Consider the following 15,754-nt stretch of genomic DNA (forward strand, 5'->3'; position numbering starts at 1 on the left):
CTGGCCAGTTGCCTGGAAGAGATCTGTATTTGTAGCCATTCCAAAGAAAGGGGACCCGACAGAATGCTCACATTACAGAACAGTATCACATGTAAGTAAAATTTTGCTGAAGATCATTCAACAATGCTTGCAACAGTACATTGACCGGGAGCTACTAGAAATTCAGGGTTCAGAAGAGAAAGTGGAAGAAGAGATGTCATTGCTGATGTCAGATGGAGCTTAGCTCAAAGCAAAGATAGCAGCAAGATGTTTTCTTGCATGTCATTGACTGTGCCAAGGCATCTGACTGTGTGGACCATCATAAACTATGGGTGGCCTTGAGAAGAGTGGGAATTCCAGAACACTTCATTGTGCTCACGTGGAATCTGGATTTCTATCAAGAGGCAGTTGTTTGAACAGAACAAAGGAATATTACATGACTTAAGATAAAGAAAGGTGGAAACAACTAGGGATCTAAAATCGATGGTGAAGGAGTAGAAATCCTGGTGGTGGTGGAGTAGCCATAATCTAGCTGGAGGAATTACTGAGAGGCAAATGAGGGTGACCACGATAGTCGGACAGGGAGAAGGTAAAAGGGAATAGAGGAAAGAACTAGGAAGCAAAACTATTCATCAAGGTACAAACATAGATGTGTACATATGTAAACATATTAATGCATAACAATAGGGATATTGGCCTATGTACACATATACGTGTGTGGCAATATTTTGAGGCAGTGGGAGGTCTCTGGGCCTCTACTTAAGTATTCCCTCAACACGAGCACTTGGTTATAATAATGTGGCACTGGGTGATGCCCACTGCCCCAACACAATTGCTTAAGACAAACTACGTGCATAAACAAACGTGGTGAAGAAAGCAGATGGTGCCAGGCTATTAAAAGATATAGCAAAGGAGGAGCTAATACCAAGGGCTAACGATGGCAAGATATGTACAAATGAGTTTGATACAAGTGATGTATTGATTGTTATAAGAGCTGCAAGAGCCCCCAATAAAATGATTTTAAAAAAAAGATACAGCGCCTGGGGTCTTAAAAGCTTGAGGCCAAACATGCGGCCATTTAACAAGGTAGCAACAAAGCCCACATGGAAGAAGCACATCAGCATGTGTGATCATGAGGTGTTGACGGGAACAGATATTAGAATTCTAAAAATAAACCACCTCATTGAGGTGATGGAGAGGGGTCAAGCTAGAGACCCAGAGCCCATTGTGGATGATTGGACATCCCTGTGCAGAAGGGCTGCACAGAGGGGAAAATGCATCCAGGGGGCAGCCTAGCACCGATGAAATACACAAAACTCCTCTAGTTCTTTAATTCTTCCTCCCCCCACCATCATGACTACTTCAGTCTAATCTCACAATTCCCGCTAGACTGGTTTGGAGACAGTGGCATAGATGAGAGCCTTCAATATATGGAATTCAGGAAAGACACCCCTCAGAAACAGCAATGGAAGCAACAATTGCAGGAAGATAGGGGAAGGGAAGGGGGAAGGAGAGGGAAGAGAAAATGGATAGCAATGAGGGCAGACCAACCCCCGCAGGGGAAGAATAACAGGATAGCAGGGGAAGGGATAGTTTGGGCAGTGTGAGATAGATATAAATAATAACAACAATACATAATACATTAAGGGTTGAGGGGGTGGCAGGGGAGGGGAGGGAGGGAAAAAAGGAGTTGATATCAAAGGGTTCAAGAAGAAAGATAATGTTTAGAAAGCATTGATGACAATAATTGAACAGGTCTGCTTAAGATAATGGATATATGGTTTGTTATAATATATGTAAGAGCCCCTAATAAAATTCTTTATTAAAATTATAAATATTTATAATATAAATATATTGTTTATAATATTTATATTATATTATAAAGTGTATATCAGGGTTGTAGCCTCTCATCATACTTGTTAAATCAATATACTGAGCAAATCATCAGAGAAACTGAATTATACAAAGACCCTGGCATCAGAACTGGAGGACAGATGACACAATTTTGCTTGCTGAAAGTGAGGACTTGAAGCACTTGCTGAAGATCAAGGGCTGCAGACTTCAATATGGGTTATAAGTCAATGTAAAGAAGATCCAAATTCTCACAAGTGGACCAGTAGGTATCATGATAAACAGAGAAAAGATTGAAGTTGCTAAGAATTTTGTCTTGCTTGTATCCACAATCAATGCTCATGGAATGTGTTTGCACTGGGAGAATCTGTTGCACAAGACCATTTTGAAGTGTTGAAAGCAAGGAGGTTACTTTGAGGACTAAAGCGTGCCTGCCCCAAGTCATGGTATCTTCAATTGCCTCATATGCATGGACACTGAATAAGGAAGACCAAAGAAGAATCAACACATTTCAATTATCGTGCTGCTGCGCAAAGGATATGGAAAGTACCACGGACTGCCCAAAGCACAGATAAATGTGTCGTAGAAGAGGCACAGCCAGCATGCTCCGTAGAGGCAAGGGTGGTAAGTCCTTGTCTTATGTACATTAGATAGGATGTCAGCAGAGACCAGTTCCTGGAAAAGGGCATAACGTCACAGAGTGGAGGGGAAGCGAAAAGAGGAAGACCTTTGACATGCTAGAGTGATAAAGTGGCTGCAATAATGGGCTCAAATATGCCAATAATTGTGAGGACAGTGCAGGACTGTATAGTGTTTCACTGTATTGTACAAAATCAGAACCAACTTGATAGCACCTAACAACAATGACAAGAAAGACCAGTTAATATGAAAATGCCTGTAATCTATAAGCCAACCACCAATGCTAAAGATGAAGAAATGGAAGATTTCAACAACTTCTGCAGTCTGAAATTGAGCAAACATGCCATCAAGATGCATAGATAATTACTGATGACTCAGAAGTTGAAAATTATGGCCTTGGTAATAGAAATGATGCTGGAGATTGAATGACGGAATTTTGTAAGACCAATGACTTGTTCGTTGAAAACAACAAATGCACAGTGACTCAGCCCCTTAAGGTATTTGATTCTGCGTACAGAAGGGCAGAGTTACAGCAACGTTTCAGTCAGAATCAAAAACCTCAGGGACAGAGTCTCTGTGCTTGCGGGCTTAGGACTATGGTTTTGGAGGACAGGTAGGTCAATTGGCATAACATAGTCCATAAAGACAACATTCTCTATCCTACTTTGGTGAGTCATGACTAGGGTCTTAAAAATTTGTGAGAGGCCAACTAAGACAGAACTATTGATTTGGTCTCTTCTTACCTAGAGCAAAGAACACTGAAGCCAATCAAAGACTCTTGGAAACAATTAATCCAATGGGTTAATGGACCCCATGAACCACATAGCTTGGTTATCACTACTGAACCCTCTGATAGGGGTCACAATTAATTACAAGGTCCTAGAAAGAAAGGGAGAAATAGATAGAAAACATTTAAAATTAGATTTCAGTCAAATAGGTCTATACAGTGAATAAAAAACCTATGTGTAATATGCTTCTCAGAACAATGACCCATATAAGACCCAAATGGCAGCATTTGATGACATAGTTCAGAACCTAGGAAGTGGCAGAAAGACGGGCAGGTGAAAACAGAGAACACAGGGAGAATGTGGGAAGAATGTTGTTACACTGAGGGGACTGTAGCTAATGTCACCAAACAAAATGTGTACACATTTCTGAAAAGGAAACTGATTTGATTTCTAAAGTTTTACCCAAAAAAGAGCAAAAAGTTAAAAAAAACAGGGCAGAAGGAGCACACAGAGACTGTCCCAAAAATAAATGGTTGGCGTTCAACCGTTTCAGGAGGTGGCGGATGATCAAGAGCTGATGGTAATGAAGGAAGAGTCTAGGCTGCACTGAAGTCACTGGTGAAAAACAAGGGTCCAGGAACTGCTGAAATATCAATTGAGAGGTTTCAACAAAGGGATCCAATATTAGAAGTGCTCAATTATTTATGCCAAGAAATCTGGGTGATAGCTACCTGACCAACTAATGGGAGGAAATTTATATCTGTACTTCATTTTGAAGAAAGGTGATCCAACAGAATGAGGAAATTATCAAACGGTACCATATGTAAGTAAAATTTTGCTGAAGGGACCAGTGGTGAAAGAGGTGATACTGGGAGGGTGGAGGGAGGGTGGGGTAGAAAGGGGGAATCGATTATAAGGATTTACATATAACCTCCTCCCTGGGGGACGGACAACAGAAAAGTGGGTGAAGGGAGATGTTGAACAGTGTAAGATATGACAAAATAATAATTTATAAATTATCAATGGTTCATGAAGGAGTGGGTAGCAGGGAGGGAGGGGGAAAAATGAAGAACTGATGCCAGGGGCTTACGTGGAGAGCAAATGTTTTGAGAATGATGAGGGTAACGAATGTACAAATATGCTTTACACAACTGATGTATGTATGGATTATGATAAGAGTTGTAATGTGCCCCTAATTAAACGATTAAAAAAATGTTGCTGAAGGCAATTCAAAATGGAGCAGGACATCAACAGGGAGCTGCCAAAAATTCAAGCCAGATTCGGGAGAGGGTGTTGATGCCAGATGAGATCTTAGCTTGGCAGCAGAGTACCAGAAATATGTTACCTGTGTTTTATGGATTATGCAAATGTAGTTGTCTATGTGGATCATAGTAAATTATGGATAACATTGCTAAAATGGGAATTCCAGAACACTTGTGCTCCAATTGAACTTAAACCAAATGAGAATATTACATGTCTTAAAATGAGGAAAGTTGTGTATTAGGGGTATCCTTTCACTATTATTTGTATACTCTGTTGAGCAAATAAGCTATGAGGCTGGACCAGATGCAGAAAAACATGGCCCCAGGATTTGGGGAAGACTCATTAACAATCTTTCATTATGCAGAGGACACAGTTTTGCTTATCGAAAGTGAAGACTTGAAGCACTTACTGATGACCATCAGAGACTATGGCCTTCGGTATGGATTATACGACGATATAAAGCAACACTCCTCACAACTGGATCAATAAGCAACATCATGAGAAGCAGAGGTCAATGATTCTTTTTACTTGGATTCGCAATCAACACCCGTGCGAAGAGCAGCAAGCAAGGTGCTGCGTTGGGAAAGCATGCTCCTGAAGTGTGACAAAGTAAAGCTGTAGCCGTGAGGACTATGATGCTCCTGACCAACCTGTGCATTTCCAATGACCTCCTATGCATGCAAAAACTGGACAACACACAATCAATACGGAAGCCGGAAGCAAACCGGATGCCTTTGGATTATGGTGTTGGTAAAGAATCTTGACCACACATCGACTGCAGAGAAGAAGCACATCTGTCTTGGAAGCACAGCCAGATGTTCGTTAAGAGCATGGACTTTGGACATGTAAAAGAAGGGGCCAGGACCTGGTAAAGCAGCGGTTCTCAACTTCCTCGTGCCATGACCCTTTCACACAGCTCCTCATGTGGTGGTGACCCCCCAGCCATAACATGATTTTCGTTGCTACTTCATCACTGTCATTGTGCTACTGCTATGAATCGGGGGACCCCAGATCGAGCCCACTGTGGTCAAGTAAATGATCAGTGAAAAGAAGACCCTCAGCGTGCTGGACCGTCAGGTGGTTACAACCCTGGGCTCAAACAGGAACACACGTGAGGACGGGGCGGGACGGGCAGGGTTTGTTCTGCATCAAGGTGAGCTGCAAGGTGGGACAGACTCAGCAGCACTGAGCAACCATGGAGAAATGCACGCATAGCTCACATCAAGTGGGATTCATAAAGACTCCAAGTGGCTTCACCTGAATTTAAATGAAATTTTAATTACCAAATGAGTTCAGGTCAGACAGGTTTTGTGGCCAAATGAGTTAGGGGGAAAAAAAGTTTCTTAGGGCTCTTTAGATTCGATGAATGTGAAAACGCAGCCGAGGATCCATACTAAAATCAACCTGGAAGAACTTCAGCAAGACAAAATGATAGCTCACTTGAGAGTATGTAAGAAACTAGAATTTTCTGCAATTTTACCACTTGTAAGGTTTGGTAGAAAAATGGGACCTTCAGGGCCACCAGGTAAAACCACAGAGACGAAGGCCAATTCTTACCAGAAACGTGGAGTCCATTTCTGCCGTGAGCAGCACTATTCCCTTTTCTTCCTTCAGTTCAGGGTAGTGGTACAAGACCAGCTGGCTGGCCGCAGCTGCCCCTCGGGTCTGCCAAGAGGAGCACAGAGCAAACTCAGTAAGGTGCACCGCACAACGAAGTGTAATTCCAGAGCAGTAGAGTCCAGGGGAAGTTGTGGCTCCTGACAGCCCCGGGGTGGCTCGGGAGTCAGAGGATTGTTATGTGGAGGGAAGATCATGGCTATCAAAGTGTGGTGCAACTGACAGCTTGCATGGTGTTATTTGTGTCTTCAATTGCAAAAGGCTTGGCTTTCTTCCCAGAAAATGTTTACAGTAGGCAGTGAATCCTTCATCATAGCCATACATTTAAAAACAAAACGGCACAAGCAGCTACCAAATCAAGTGCTAAAGAAAGCACTGTACCTGTGCAATTGCCACTTTTATGGGCCAGTGCATTTCACCGTTGAATCTACTCCCCTTGGCTAGCTCTGAGGACAGAGTACTTCTAAGCTGTAGCAAACAGCTGGAGAGTTTGCACATGGGCCAGATTTGTAATGTGCAGCTTTAAAATATAATCTGGGGAGAGGTGGTAAAGAACTAGACATCATAATTTCTGGTAGAATGGACAGGTTAATAGACCTCCAGTCTAGACTAGAAGAGCATGGCGTCAGATGCCCAGGATCAAAGCTAAAGGCCTCACACAGCTAAGGAAGATAAACCATACATTCCGAGAGAGACAGAGACAGAGACAGAGACAGAGACAGAGACAGAGACAGAGAGAGACAGAGAGAGACAGAGAGAGAGAGAGAGAGAGAGAGAGAGAGAGAGAGAGAGAGAGAGAGAGACAGAGACAGACAGAGAGAGACAGAGAGAGAGAGAGAGAGAGAGAGAGAGAGAGAGAGAGAGAGAGAGAGAGACAGAGACAGAGACAGAGACAGAGAGAGAGAGAGAGAGAGAGAGAGAGAGAGAGAGAGAGAGAGAGAGACAGAGACAGACAGAGAGAGACAGAGAGAGAGAGACAGAGAGAGAGAGAGAGAGAGAGAGAGAGAGAGAGAGAGACAGAGACAGAGAGAGACAGAGAGAGAGAGAGAGAGAGAGAGAGAGAGAGAGAGAGAGACAGAGACAGAGAGAGACAGAGAGAGAGAGAGAGAGAGAGAGAGAGAGAGAGAGAGAGAGAGAGACAGAGACAGAGAGAGACAGAGAGAGAGAGAGAGAGAGAGAGAGAGAGAGAGAGAGAGAGAGAGAGAGAGAGAGAGAGAGAGAGAGAGAGAGAGAGAGAGAGAGAGAGAGAGAGAGAGAGAGAGAGAGAGACAGAGAGAGAGAGAGAGAGAGAGAGAGAGAGAGAGAGAGAGAGAGAGAGACAGAGACAGAGAGAGACAGAGAGAGACAGAGAGAGAGAGAGAGAGAGAGAGAGAGAGAGAGAGAGAGAGAGAGAGAGAGAGAGAACGAGAGAGAACGACCCAACTGTAGATGGGGTATTCTTAGTTACTTCAGCCTCTCGGGTCTCTAACGCATACTTCCAAAACTATGCTGATGACTTTGATCAGTGATGTGTCTGGCTATTTCTCCTGTACTTGAGCGTACAGGACAGGGACCTTGTCTGACAGATCTTCAGGTTCCTAGCACAATGGTTTAAGTAGCAAGCCCACAGGATTTGGAGTCCGATGACTGAGGCTTGACCCAGCACTAGCACTTTCTTTTCTGTAAACAGAAATAATAGTAAGTATCGCAAAGGACCCTTGTGAGGATTAAAGGACATAATGAATATAAAACATCTGTCATTTAATACAGTACGTACATCGAATGTTGGTTACAAGGGCTGAATAACGGATTGTTAAACACACTATAAAATAACAAACCGAAGTTGCTCCCTTATTATTTTGTACCCTCTTTCCCTCAGTGTCAATATCATCATACAGGGTTGATTTTGCTATATTTGGTCCCCTGAAATAAAAGACCAATTTCAACCATGATCTGATTTTTTGTATTTTTATTTAAAAGGTGAGACTACTTTGAACCTAGTTTATTCTTCTAAATATTTAATTTTTGGTGAAAGGAACTAATCCGTTAATCTAGTATTTGGAATGAATAAAAAAGAAGGAAGTTAATACAACAGCATCTATTGAATGAAACTATGCATTTAGCAGATTGGAAAGTGTTGCCTTGGTTAATAAAACATGTAGGATATTAGGCCTTCCTCTGGCAGCTACTTTGTCACTTTGAAGATGTATGAAAGCGTGGGGTGGAATCCAACCTGTCAATCAAGTCACAGCCTGATGATGGCCTGGTTCCTGATCTCTGTCCCTCCACCTTCCTACCTGCTGGAACTCTGCCTGCTCCCGGGTTCACCCCGTGTGGGCTGCCTGACCCTGAGAGCTGTCGGAGGCCCTGCCATGTTTCCACTGATCGTGGATCCACTTGACCCTGCACTCATCAGCTTGTGATCTTCCTGCTTCACTTTTCTGTGTCACCAGTCTGCAGCCACCTGAGTGTGATGAAGGACTTATGGACCAGCATCGGACGTACGGACTTGAGTTGAGCTGCGATACCTTCTTGGTAGATAATTATTTCTCTACATAAAGCTCCTTCTTATACAGAGATGAGTATCCCTGGTTTTATTTTTCTAGACAACCGGCTGGCCTAACACACTTTGTTAAGGCGCGTATAGCTTGGGCAAGAAACCGATCACAACTCTTTTACGTTTGGTAAGTGAGGCGCAGGAGTAAGCACCAGGAAAAGGCGTCTGGGGAAGAGACAAGAAAGAGCCAGAAGTAATCAGCGGTGATTTGGGGTCTTTTTCAACGTCTAGGCAATAAGCCAGCAGTGCAGCCAGAATGCTCCTGGAAGGCAAGGCTAGTGGAACTTTGTATCACACACTGTGGACATGTTGTCGGGAGAGACCAGTTCCTGGAGAAGGGCATCGTGCTTGGTAAAGTCGAGGGGCAGGGAAAGAGGAAGGGCCTCGACAAGAGGGACTGACAGTGGCTGCCACGATGAGCTCAGGCACAAGGGCCACGAGGAGGGCGCAGGACTGGGCAATGCTTCATTCTGTTGCACACAGAGGCGCTGTGAGTCAGAACCGACTCTGAGGCACCTAACAAGAACAAGAGGAAAGCTAGAAGCCTGACAACAAGTCCACACACAGAGATGCCCACTCACTGGTGCCACAGCAAGTCCTGCTGGGCTTGGTAGAAAGTCTGTGCCCCTCGTCAGGGCTTCCTCTAAGGGTAGTAATTTCCCAAAGTGGGCAATACCGCCCCCTGGAGGGAGTGCTGGGGTGATGGGGGTGGTGGGGCTGGGTTAGCAAAAGAAGAGAGCTGCACTTTATCCTGGATTATGGACGATGGTACAAAAGTTTTTAATTGCCAGGGGGTGCTGAGTAATCTTTTTTCTGAAAAAGGGGCAGTAAGCCAAAAAAATCTGGGAAACCATGTTCTAGGGGAAGAGCACAAGCTACCTACCTGAATATTTATCAGTGCAGTGAAGTGGAGTTCAGTACCTGTCCACTGTCCTACAAAGAATTCATAACCTTCCCTTCTTGGTAGAGCACACAGAAACTGGAAAAGAGACACACAGTGAGACAGATGAGTAGCTGAAATCATTTGCTTTGTGCCAGATCACATGCATCAATCCCTCTATTTCTTCAATGCTTGATTTAATTTTTTTTTTAACGTTATGAAATTCTTAAGCGATAACAAACACTCAAGTACTGCCTAACCTGCCTAGGAAAGCACGAGACACGACCCAAGCTTCCTCTGGTCTCTGTCACTCCACCCATAGTACTTATAGGTGGAATGACGGTGGCCAAAGGAACCAGAGGTACCTTTGCGCATAACCACAAATAAGAAGCAATACTGTTAGAATGCTTAAAACCAAATAAATACTATTAAACTGCATGTATCCTTTTGCAACTTATTTTTTTCACTTCACAATATGCTTTGAAATTTACTCATGCTGATAAATTTACCTCTAACACATTTATTCGGTTGTCTGGAATTCTATTGTGGACCTACACCGTAATTTATCTACTGTTGCTCATCATCTCTTGGGAAACATTCGGATCTTTTCCAATTTCTAAACTTTCTAATGCTGCCGAGTTAACTTTTGTTCCAATGATCTTAATTACTTCATATTCTGTCAGCTGGGACTGACACTGGAGCATGGCTCTAGACTTAACAGCAAGATATGATTAGTTTTTATGCTTGAGTTTTATAAATTGAAGATGAATGAAGATAATAGAATCCAAAGTACAGTAGTCCAATGTACATTAGACATGGAATTGTCTTCTTATTGCCAGACACACAGGCTCTGTTTTTTCCATCATTTGATGAGGTAACCTTAGTGCCTCTCTAACAGCTGAAGCCTTGACAAGGTAAAGATATATTTTTTAGAATCTTATTGAGGTATACCTGAAGTGCAAGACATTGCACACATACTAAGTGTGTAATTTGATGTTTCTGTGAAATCATCCCTGCTGTGAGGTGCTGCCGAGTAGGTTCCAACTCATAGTGGCCCGTGCACAACAGAACAAACCGCCGCTCATTCCCGTGCCATCTGCGCAGTACCGCTGCTCTCAACACAGCCCCCCTCCCCCAAATATTCACTTTCCCCTCTGTCATTCACTCTGCTCTCCCCAACCTTCCTCAGGCAACCAGTGATTTGCTTGCTAATCAGCCTGCATTTTCTAGAATTTTATGTAAATGGAACCATAGAATATATATATATATGTCTGGCCTTTTTCACTCAGCATAATTACTTAGTGATTTACTCATGTTGTTTGTTGCATGTCCACTTGTTTTTCATTGCTGAATGTCATTGCATTGCATGCGCATATATGTGTAAATGCACGCATTACTTCCCTCTTCATTCACCTATGATAGGCATTTTCAGGTCTCCACAGGTTTGGATATCACACATAAAGCTGCTATAAACGTACAAGGAATTATATGGAGGTATGTTTTCATTTCTCTTAGGAAAAAACTTAGGATGAAATGGTTGGACAGTATGGTTGGTACATCACTTAACTTTTAAAGAAAACAACAAACCGTTCTCTAAAGCGACTATATCGTTTTACATTTACCACTGTGTTTGAGACTTTCAGTGGCTCGACATCTTAGCAGCACTTAGCATGACTCGTCCTTTGAAGCGGAGCCACTGGAGTGGCAGTGTAACCATGGAGACACCCCTAACTCCATGGTGACCCTGGTGACCCTGTAAGGCAGAGTGGAACTGCTCCACAGGACTCCAGGGTCATCAATCTGTATGGAAGCAGATGGCCTTAGCTATCTCCCAGGAATGGCCTGCTGGGTTCAAACCACTGATCTTTTGGTTAGCAGATGAGTGCTTAACCACTGCACTACCAGGGATCCTTAGTGACACTACAGGAATAGCTTAAGGCGCCTGGTAGCACAAAAGGTCAGCAGTTGAAATCCACCAGCAACTCTGCAGGAGAAAGACATGCTCTATAAAGATTACAGCCTAGAAAACCACATGGGGCAGGTCTACTCATCAAATGGGGTCACTATAAGGTGAAATGGACTCAACGGTCGGTATTTGACGAGAGTGTCATGGCGTGGCTTAGTTTGCATTTCCCTTATGACTACTGACACTGAATATCTTTTCATGTGCTTAGATGCCAGCCCACTTCTCTGGTGAAACGTCTGTTCATAGTTTCACCCATTTAAATTGGGCTATCTCATTATTATTGAGGTATAGATGTCTTCATGTATTCTAGATTCAAGTCCTTTGTGAATATGCTTTGCAAGTATTTTCTTCCAGTGTATGGCCTTTTTTATAAAAATGCCTTTTGAAAAACAAACTTTTCATTTTGATGAAATTAGATTTTTCTTCTTTTACAGTTACATTTAGATTGTGTGATGCATGCTGAGTTGATGTTCTTGTTTTTAGGTCTCATTTTATAATTCACTGTTCAAGCAATACTGTATACAAGAAGAAAGAAATGCTGGGAAAGAAGAAATAATAAGGAAAAGGAAGCAAACAAGTTGTTAAGTGTTTGTTGTTCTTTTTTGCAGTGAAAGGATCATCTAAACCAGTGGTTCTCAACCTTTCTAATGCTGCGACCCTTTAATACAGTTCCTCATTGTGGTGACCCCCCAACCATAAAATTATTTCATTGCTACTTCATAACTGTAAATTTGCTACTGTTATGAATCAGGCGAGACCCCTGTGAAAGGGTCGTTCAACCCCCAAAGGGATCGCGGCCCACAGGTTGAGAACCGCTGAAAACTAACGAGGGGCTTCAGTTACTGGGAAATATGTGTCCATACACTGATCGACCTGCTAAAAAGGGAGGCAAAATAAAGGAAGGAAAAAAAGAAAAGGATCGTAGACATGGCTCACTGATTTTCTCATGGACTAGAAATGCCAATCCTTATTGCTAGGGACAATCCAAAAGCGGGGTTATACTGCAGGTGACAAAATGCCAATGTCATCTTCCTCTTCTTCACTGTACGAGTAATTTCTTTGATTTGTGTATTTCTGTAATGCATGTATTAACCTGTAAGTTTATATGTAATGTTTCCAGCCCCCAAAGTTGAAGATTGAATTTATAAAGATTCAATAAAGGGGATTAATAAAGAGGATTAATAATAAATACAAGAACAACAGAAAAATGGGAGGGGGAAAAAAGAGGACTTGATGCAAAGGGCTTAAGTGGAGAGCAAATGCTTTGGGCAAAGAATGTACAGATGTGCTTTATACAATTGATGTATGTATATGTATGGATTGTGATAAGAGTTGTATGAGTTCCTAATAAAATGTTAAAAAAAAAGGAACAGAAAAATGAAGTTCTAATTTACATCGGAAGAAAAATGGCAAGCCGTCCTACGTTGGGGGGGAAGAAGGGAAATGCGACCACTTGCCTTTGCGTTGACTTTGACTCAGGGCAAGCGCGGGTGTGCCAGAGCACACCTATGCCCCAGAGCGAGTTCAACGGTAGGACTTGGGGAAGCAGCTTACCAGGCCTTTCTTCTGAGGAACCTCTGGGCAAGTTCAAATTTGAACATTTAGTTAACAGCAGAGCCAATAAACCACTTCCTGTGAGACATCCCTGAGGAGAAACCACATGGCCCTATCCTGATGCAGCCCTGGTGCTGGAGCAGCCGCGTGGAGACCCCTGCAGCGCTGAGATGCTTACAAGCTCACTGACTTGGCTTTCCTCCTGCAGTCGGCGTCACTGTGTGTTCTTTGTGAGATGGAGGAGGACTTTGTGGATCAGTGGCGGACATACGGACTAATGTCGGACTTGTGGGCTTGAACAGCACTGGGTTCGGATGCTTTCTTAGTGTGCACTTACCCTTTATAGAAAACGCTCTCTTCCATACATAGGAGTTTCTGTGGACTTGTTTTTCTAGTCTACCCAGACAACCTTGATAACCAATCCTCATACAGTCACTGGGTACTTACTGTTGGGCAGGACTGAGCACGGTTCCAGATCAAATCAAACTTTTCTCCCTGTAGGGCAGAAAATAATAGACTCAACTCACAAACAACAACAACAAAAATACAAAAGGTCACCAACCCAAACCAAATCCATTCTCACCAAGTCAATTTCAAGTCATAGGAACCCCATAGAGCATGTATGCCCAGTATATATTTGTGGTTGATATATACATAACTTAAGCTCCAATATAACAGTAATTGTGAGGAGGTACAGAACTGGGTAGTGTTACCTTCTGGTGAACAGAGGGCTGATATGAATCAGAACCGACTCAACAATCGCAAGCTACTTCTTTAGGGAAGATCTAGCTAATAAGCTATAACTTCCGATGCCTTACGATGCTGGAGGTCAGCAGAGGGAAAGCCAGTGGCAGCCCTTCCCAGTTACAGCTCTCAGTGGTCAAGCAATGGCTAGTGCCTCTGAGACAGTAATTTTAGGAAAAACCAAGAGAATCCCACTTGCTCACAGGAAAGGCCAGAAAAATACTAATAGGCTCCGAGTCAGTTCAGGCCTAAGTCACTCAGAGGGAAAAAAAGCCATGCGAGAGGCCATCTCTTTTGGAAACCACCACAAAGCAATAAAAGACATCTGGAAATTGCTCGGTAACAAGAACTTACACCATGCTCCCTTGTCAGAGACTTGACTCAAAGAGACATTTCTAAACCAGAAAGAGGAAAAACAAGAGCCATAAATATACCATATGGGGCTTCCAGTCTTTGGTGCTGAGGGCATAATAAAACCCCTCAGAGCTGTAATATACAAGCTCTCAGGAGGCAATAAACCTAGGAAAAGTAAAGGCAACTGCCTGCTAGGGTTACAGTATTGACCCTCCTATTACAACACTTTCATTTTCCTCTCCAAACTACTTACAGGAATAACTGCGTAGACTGTATCTTTTGCTGCAAAATATTGCTGCCAAATCTGTACAAAAAAGAGAGAAGGTGTCTGTGACATATGGGTAATCTTGCAACCTATGCTATTACAAGTCTATGATTATAATAAAGATTTAATATCATCCATTCTTTCTGTATGATTACTGTAATTCTTGACAACAAACTCCTGCCAGAGAATTTGATTCTAAGACCTTGTTAATCATTCTGCTTAAGATATGCCTTGCGTACGACAATCTTTTTTTCCCCTCCCATATCTTTTCACTTCCTTCTCGAAACTCAAACTTCCCCAGCATCTTAGAGACCTCAGAGACCAAGCCAGCAGACAGAGGCCAGAGTCTGACGTCAGGTGGAGCTGGGTATAAATCTCAGTTCCAATCATTGGTTGGAAAATCACCCAAACTCTCTAAATCAGTGGTTCTCAACTCGCCTCATGCCGTGACCTTTAATACAATCATGTAGTGGTGACCCCCAACCATGAAATTATTTTCCTTGCTACTTCATAACTGTCATTTTGCCACTGTTATGAATCGGAAGACCCCTGTGAAAGGGTCGTTTGACCCCCAACGCTTGAGAACCGCTGCTCTAAACCACACCAGAAAATGGCAATAATGACCTCATGGGATTATTGTGAGGACTAACCTACAGTACATAGGTTATTCTAGGCACAGGGTAAGCACTAAAAATAGATGGCAGCTTTTATCCGCTAGCACTGCCTTTGTGCAGGCAGTTCTTAAACTCCTGTGTCCAGAGAGTCTTCCACGGGAAGAATAGACTCTGTTGGACCAGACGTTCTACCTCAGCTTCGTATCCAAGAATCACAGTTGATCTTCATCATGAAAATACCAAAAGGTAGGAAACATCCTCAATCAATTATTCACCAATCAGCATACATTCTTCTAAGCATTTTTTGGGTTACAAAGAATTGGGGACAAAACAGAGAGAGGCTCTGTTTGCAGGGGACTTGCTAACTAGTGAAAGAGATAAAGCCCTAAGTAAACATTACTATGAAGCAATGTAGCCTGGGCATCTTGTAAGAGGCAAAGTGTAAAAGCAGTTTCTAGGATAACTTGAGTGATATAAATGGTCATGGGAGACTACATGGAAGAAGAAGCATATAAACTCATCCTTAGAAGACAGGCAGTGTTCTGGGACAACCAGATGGGAAGATAACAACTTCCTGGTCAGACATAATAGCACATGTGATGCTGTGTCTTGCTTTTTCATCATTTCCGCATCCCATCTATCACATGCATGCTGTGCTCATGGTTTTCATGGCCATCGCTCCTATCGTCCTCCATGCCTTTGCACATGCGGCTTTACCGTCCGTCTTCCCAGCAATAGGCTATGCTTCCCCACAATGACAGAAA

General features: G+C 42.9%; 1 protein-coding gene across 2 annotated transcripts in view; it reads right to left on the reverse strand.

The window, feature by feature from the left end:
• ATPAF1 (ATP synthase mitochondrial F1 complex assembly factor 1) overlaps positions 1-15,754 on the reverse strand; it is a 50,120-nt gene that overhangs the window by 25,168 nt on the left and 9,198 nt on the right. For both annotated transcript variants that reach the window (XM_075555768.1, XM_075555763.1), the window contains exons 5-8: positions 14,365-14,415; positions 13,461-13,508; positions 9,497-9,592; positions 6,018-6,125 (exon numbers count right to left, since the gene is read on the reverse strand). In XM_075555768.1, the coding sequence (XP_075411883.1) occupies positions 6,018-6,125; positions 9,497-9,592; positions 13,461-13,508; positions 14,365-14,415 (303 nt within the window). The remainder of the gene's footprint in view (positions 1-6,017; positions 6,126-9,496; positions 9,593-13,460; positions 13,509-14,364; positions 14,416-15,754) is intronic.

The sequence above is a fragment of the Tenrec ecaudatus genome, chromosome 1, assembly GCF_050624435.1.
Source record: "Tenrec ecaudatus isolate mTenEca1 chromosome 1, mTenEca1.hap1, whole genome shotgun sequence".
In the NCBI taxonomy this organism is placed as follows: Eukaryota; Metazoa; Chordata; class Mammalia; order Afrosoricida; family Tenrecidae; genus Tenrec; species Tenrec ecaudatus.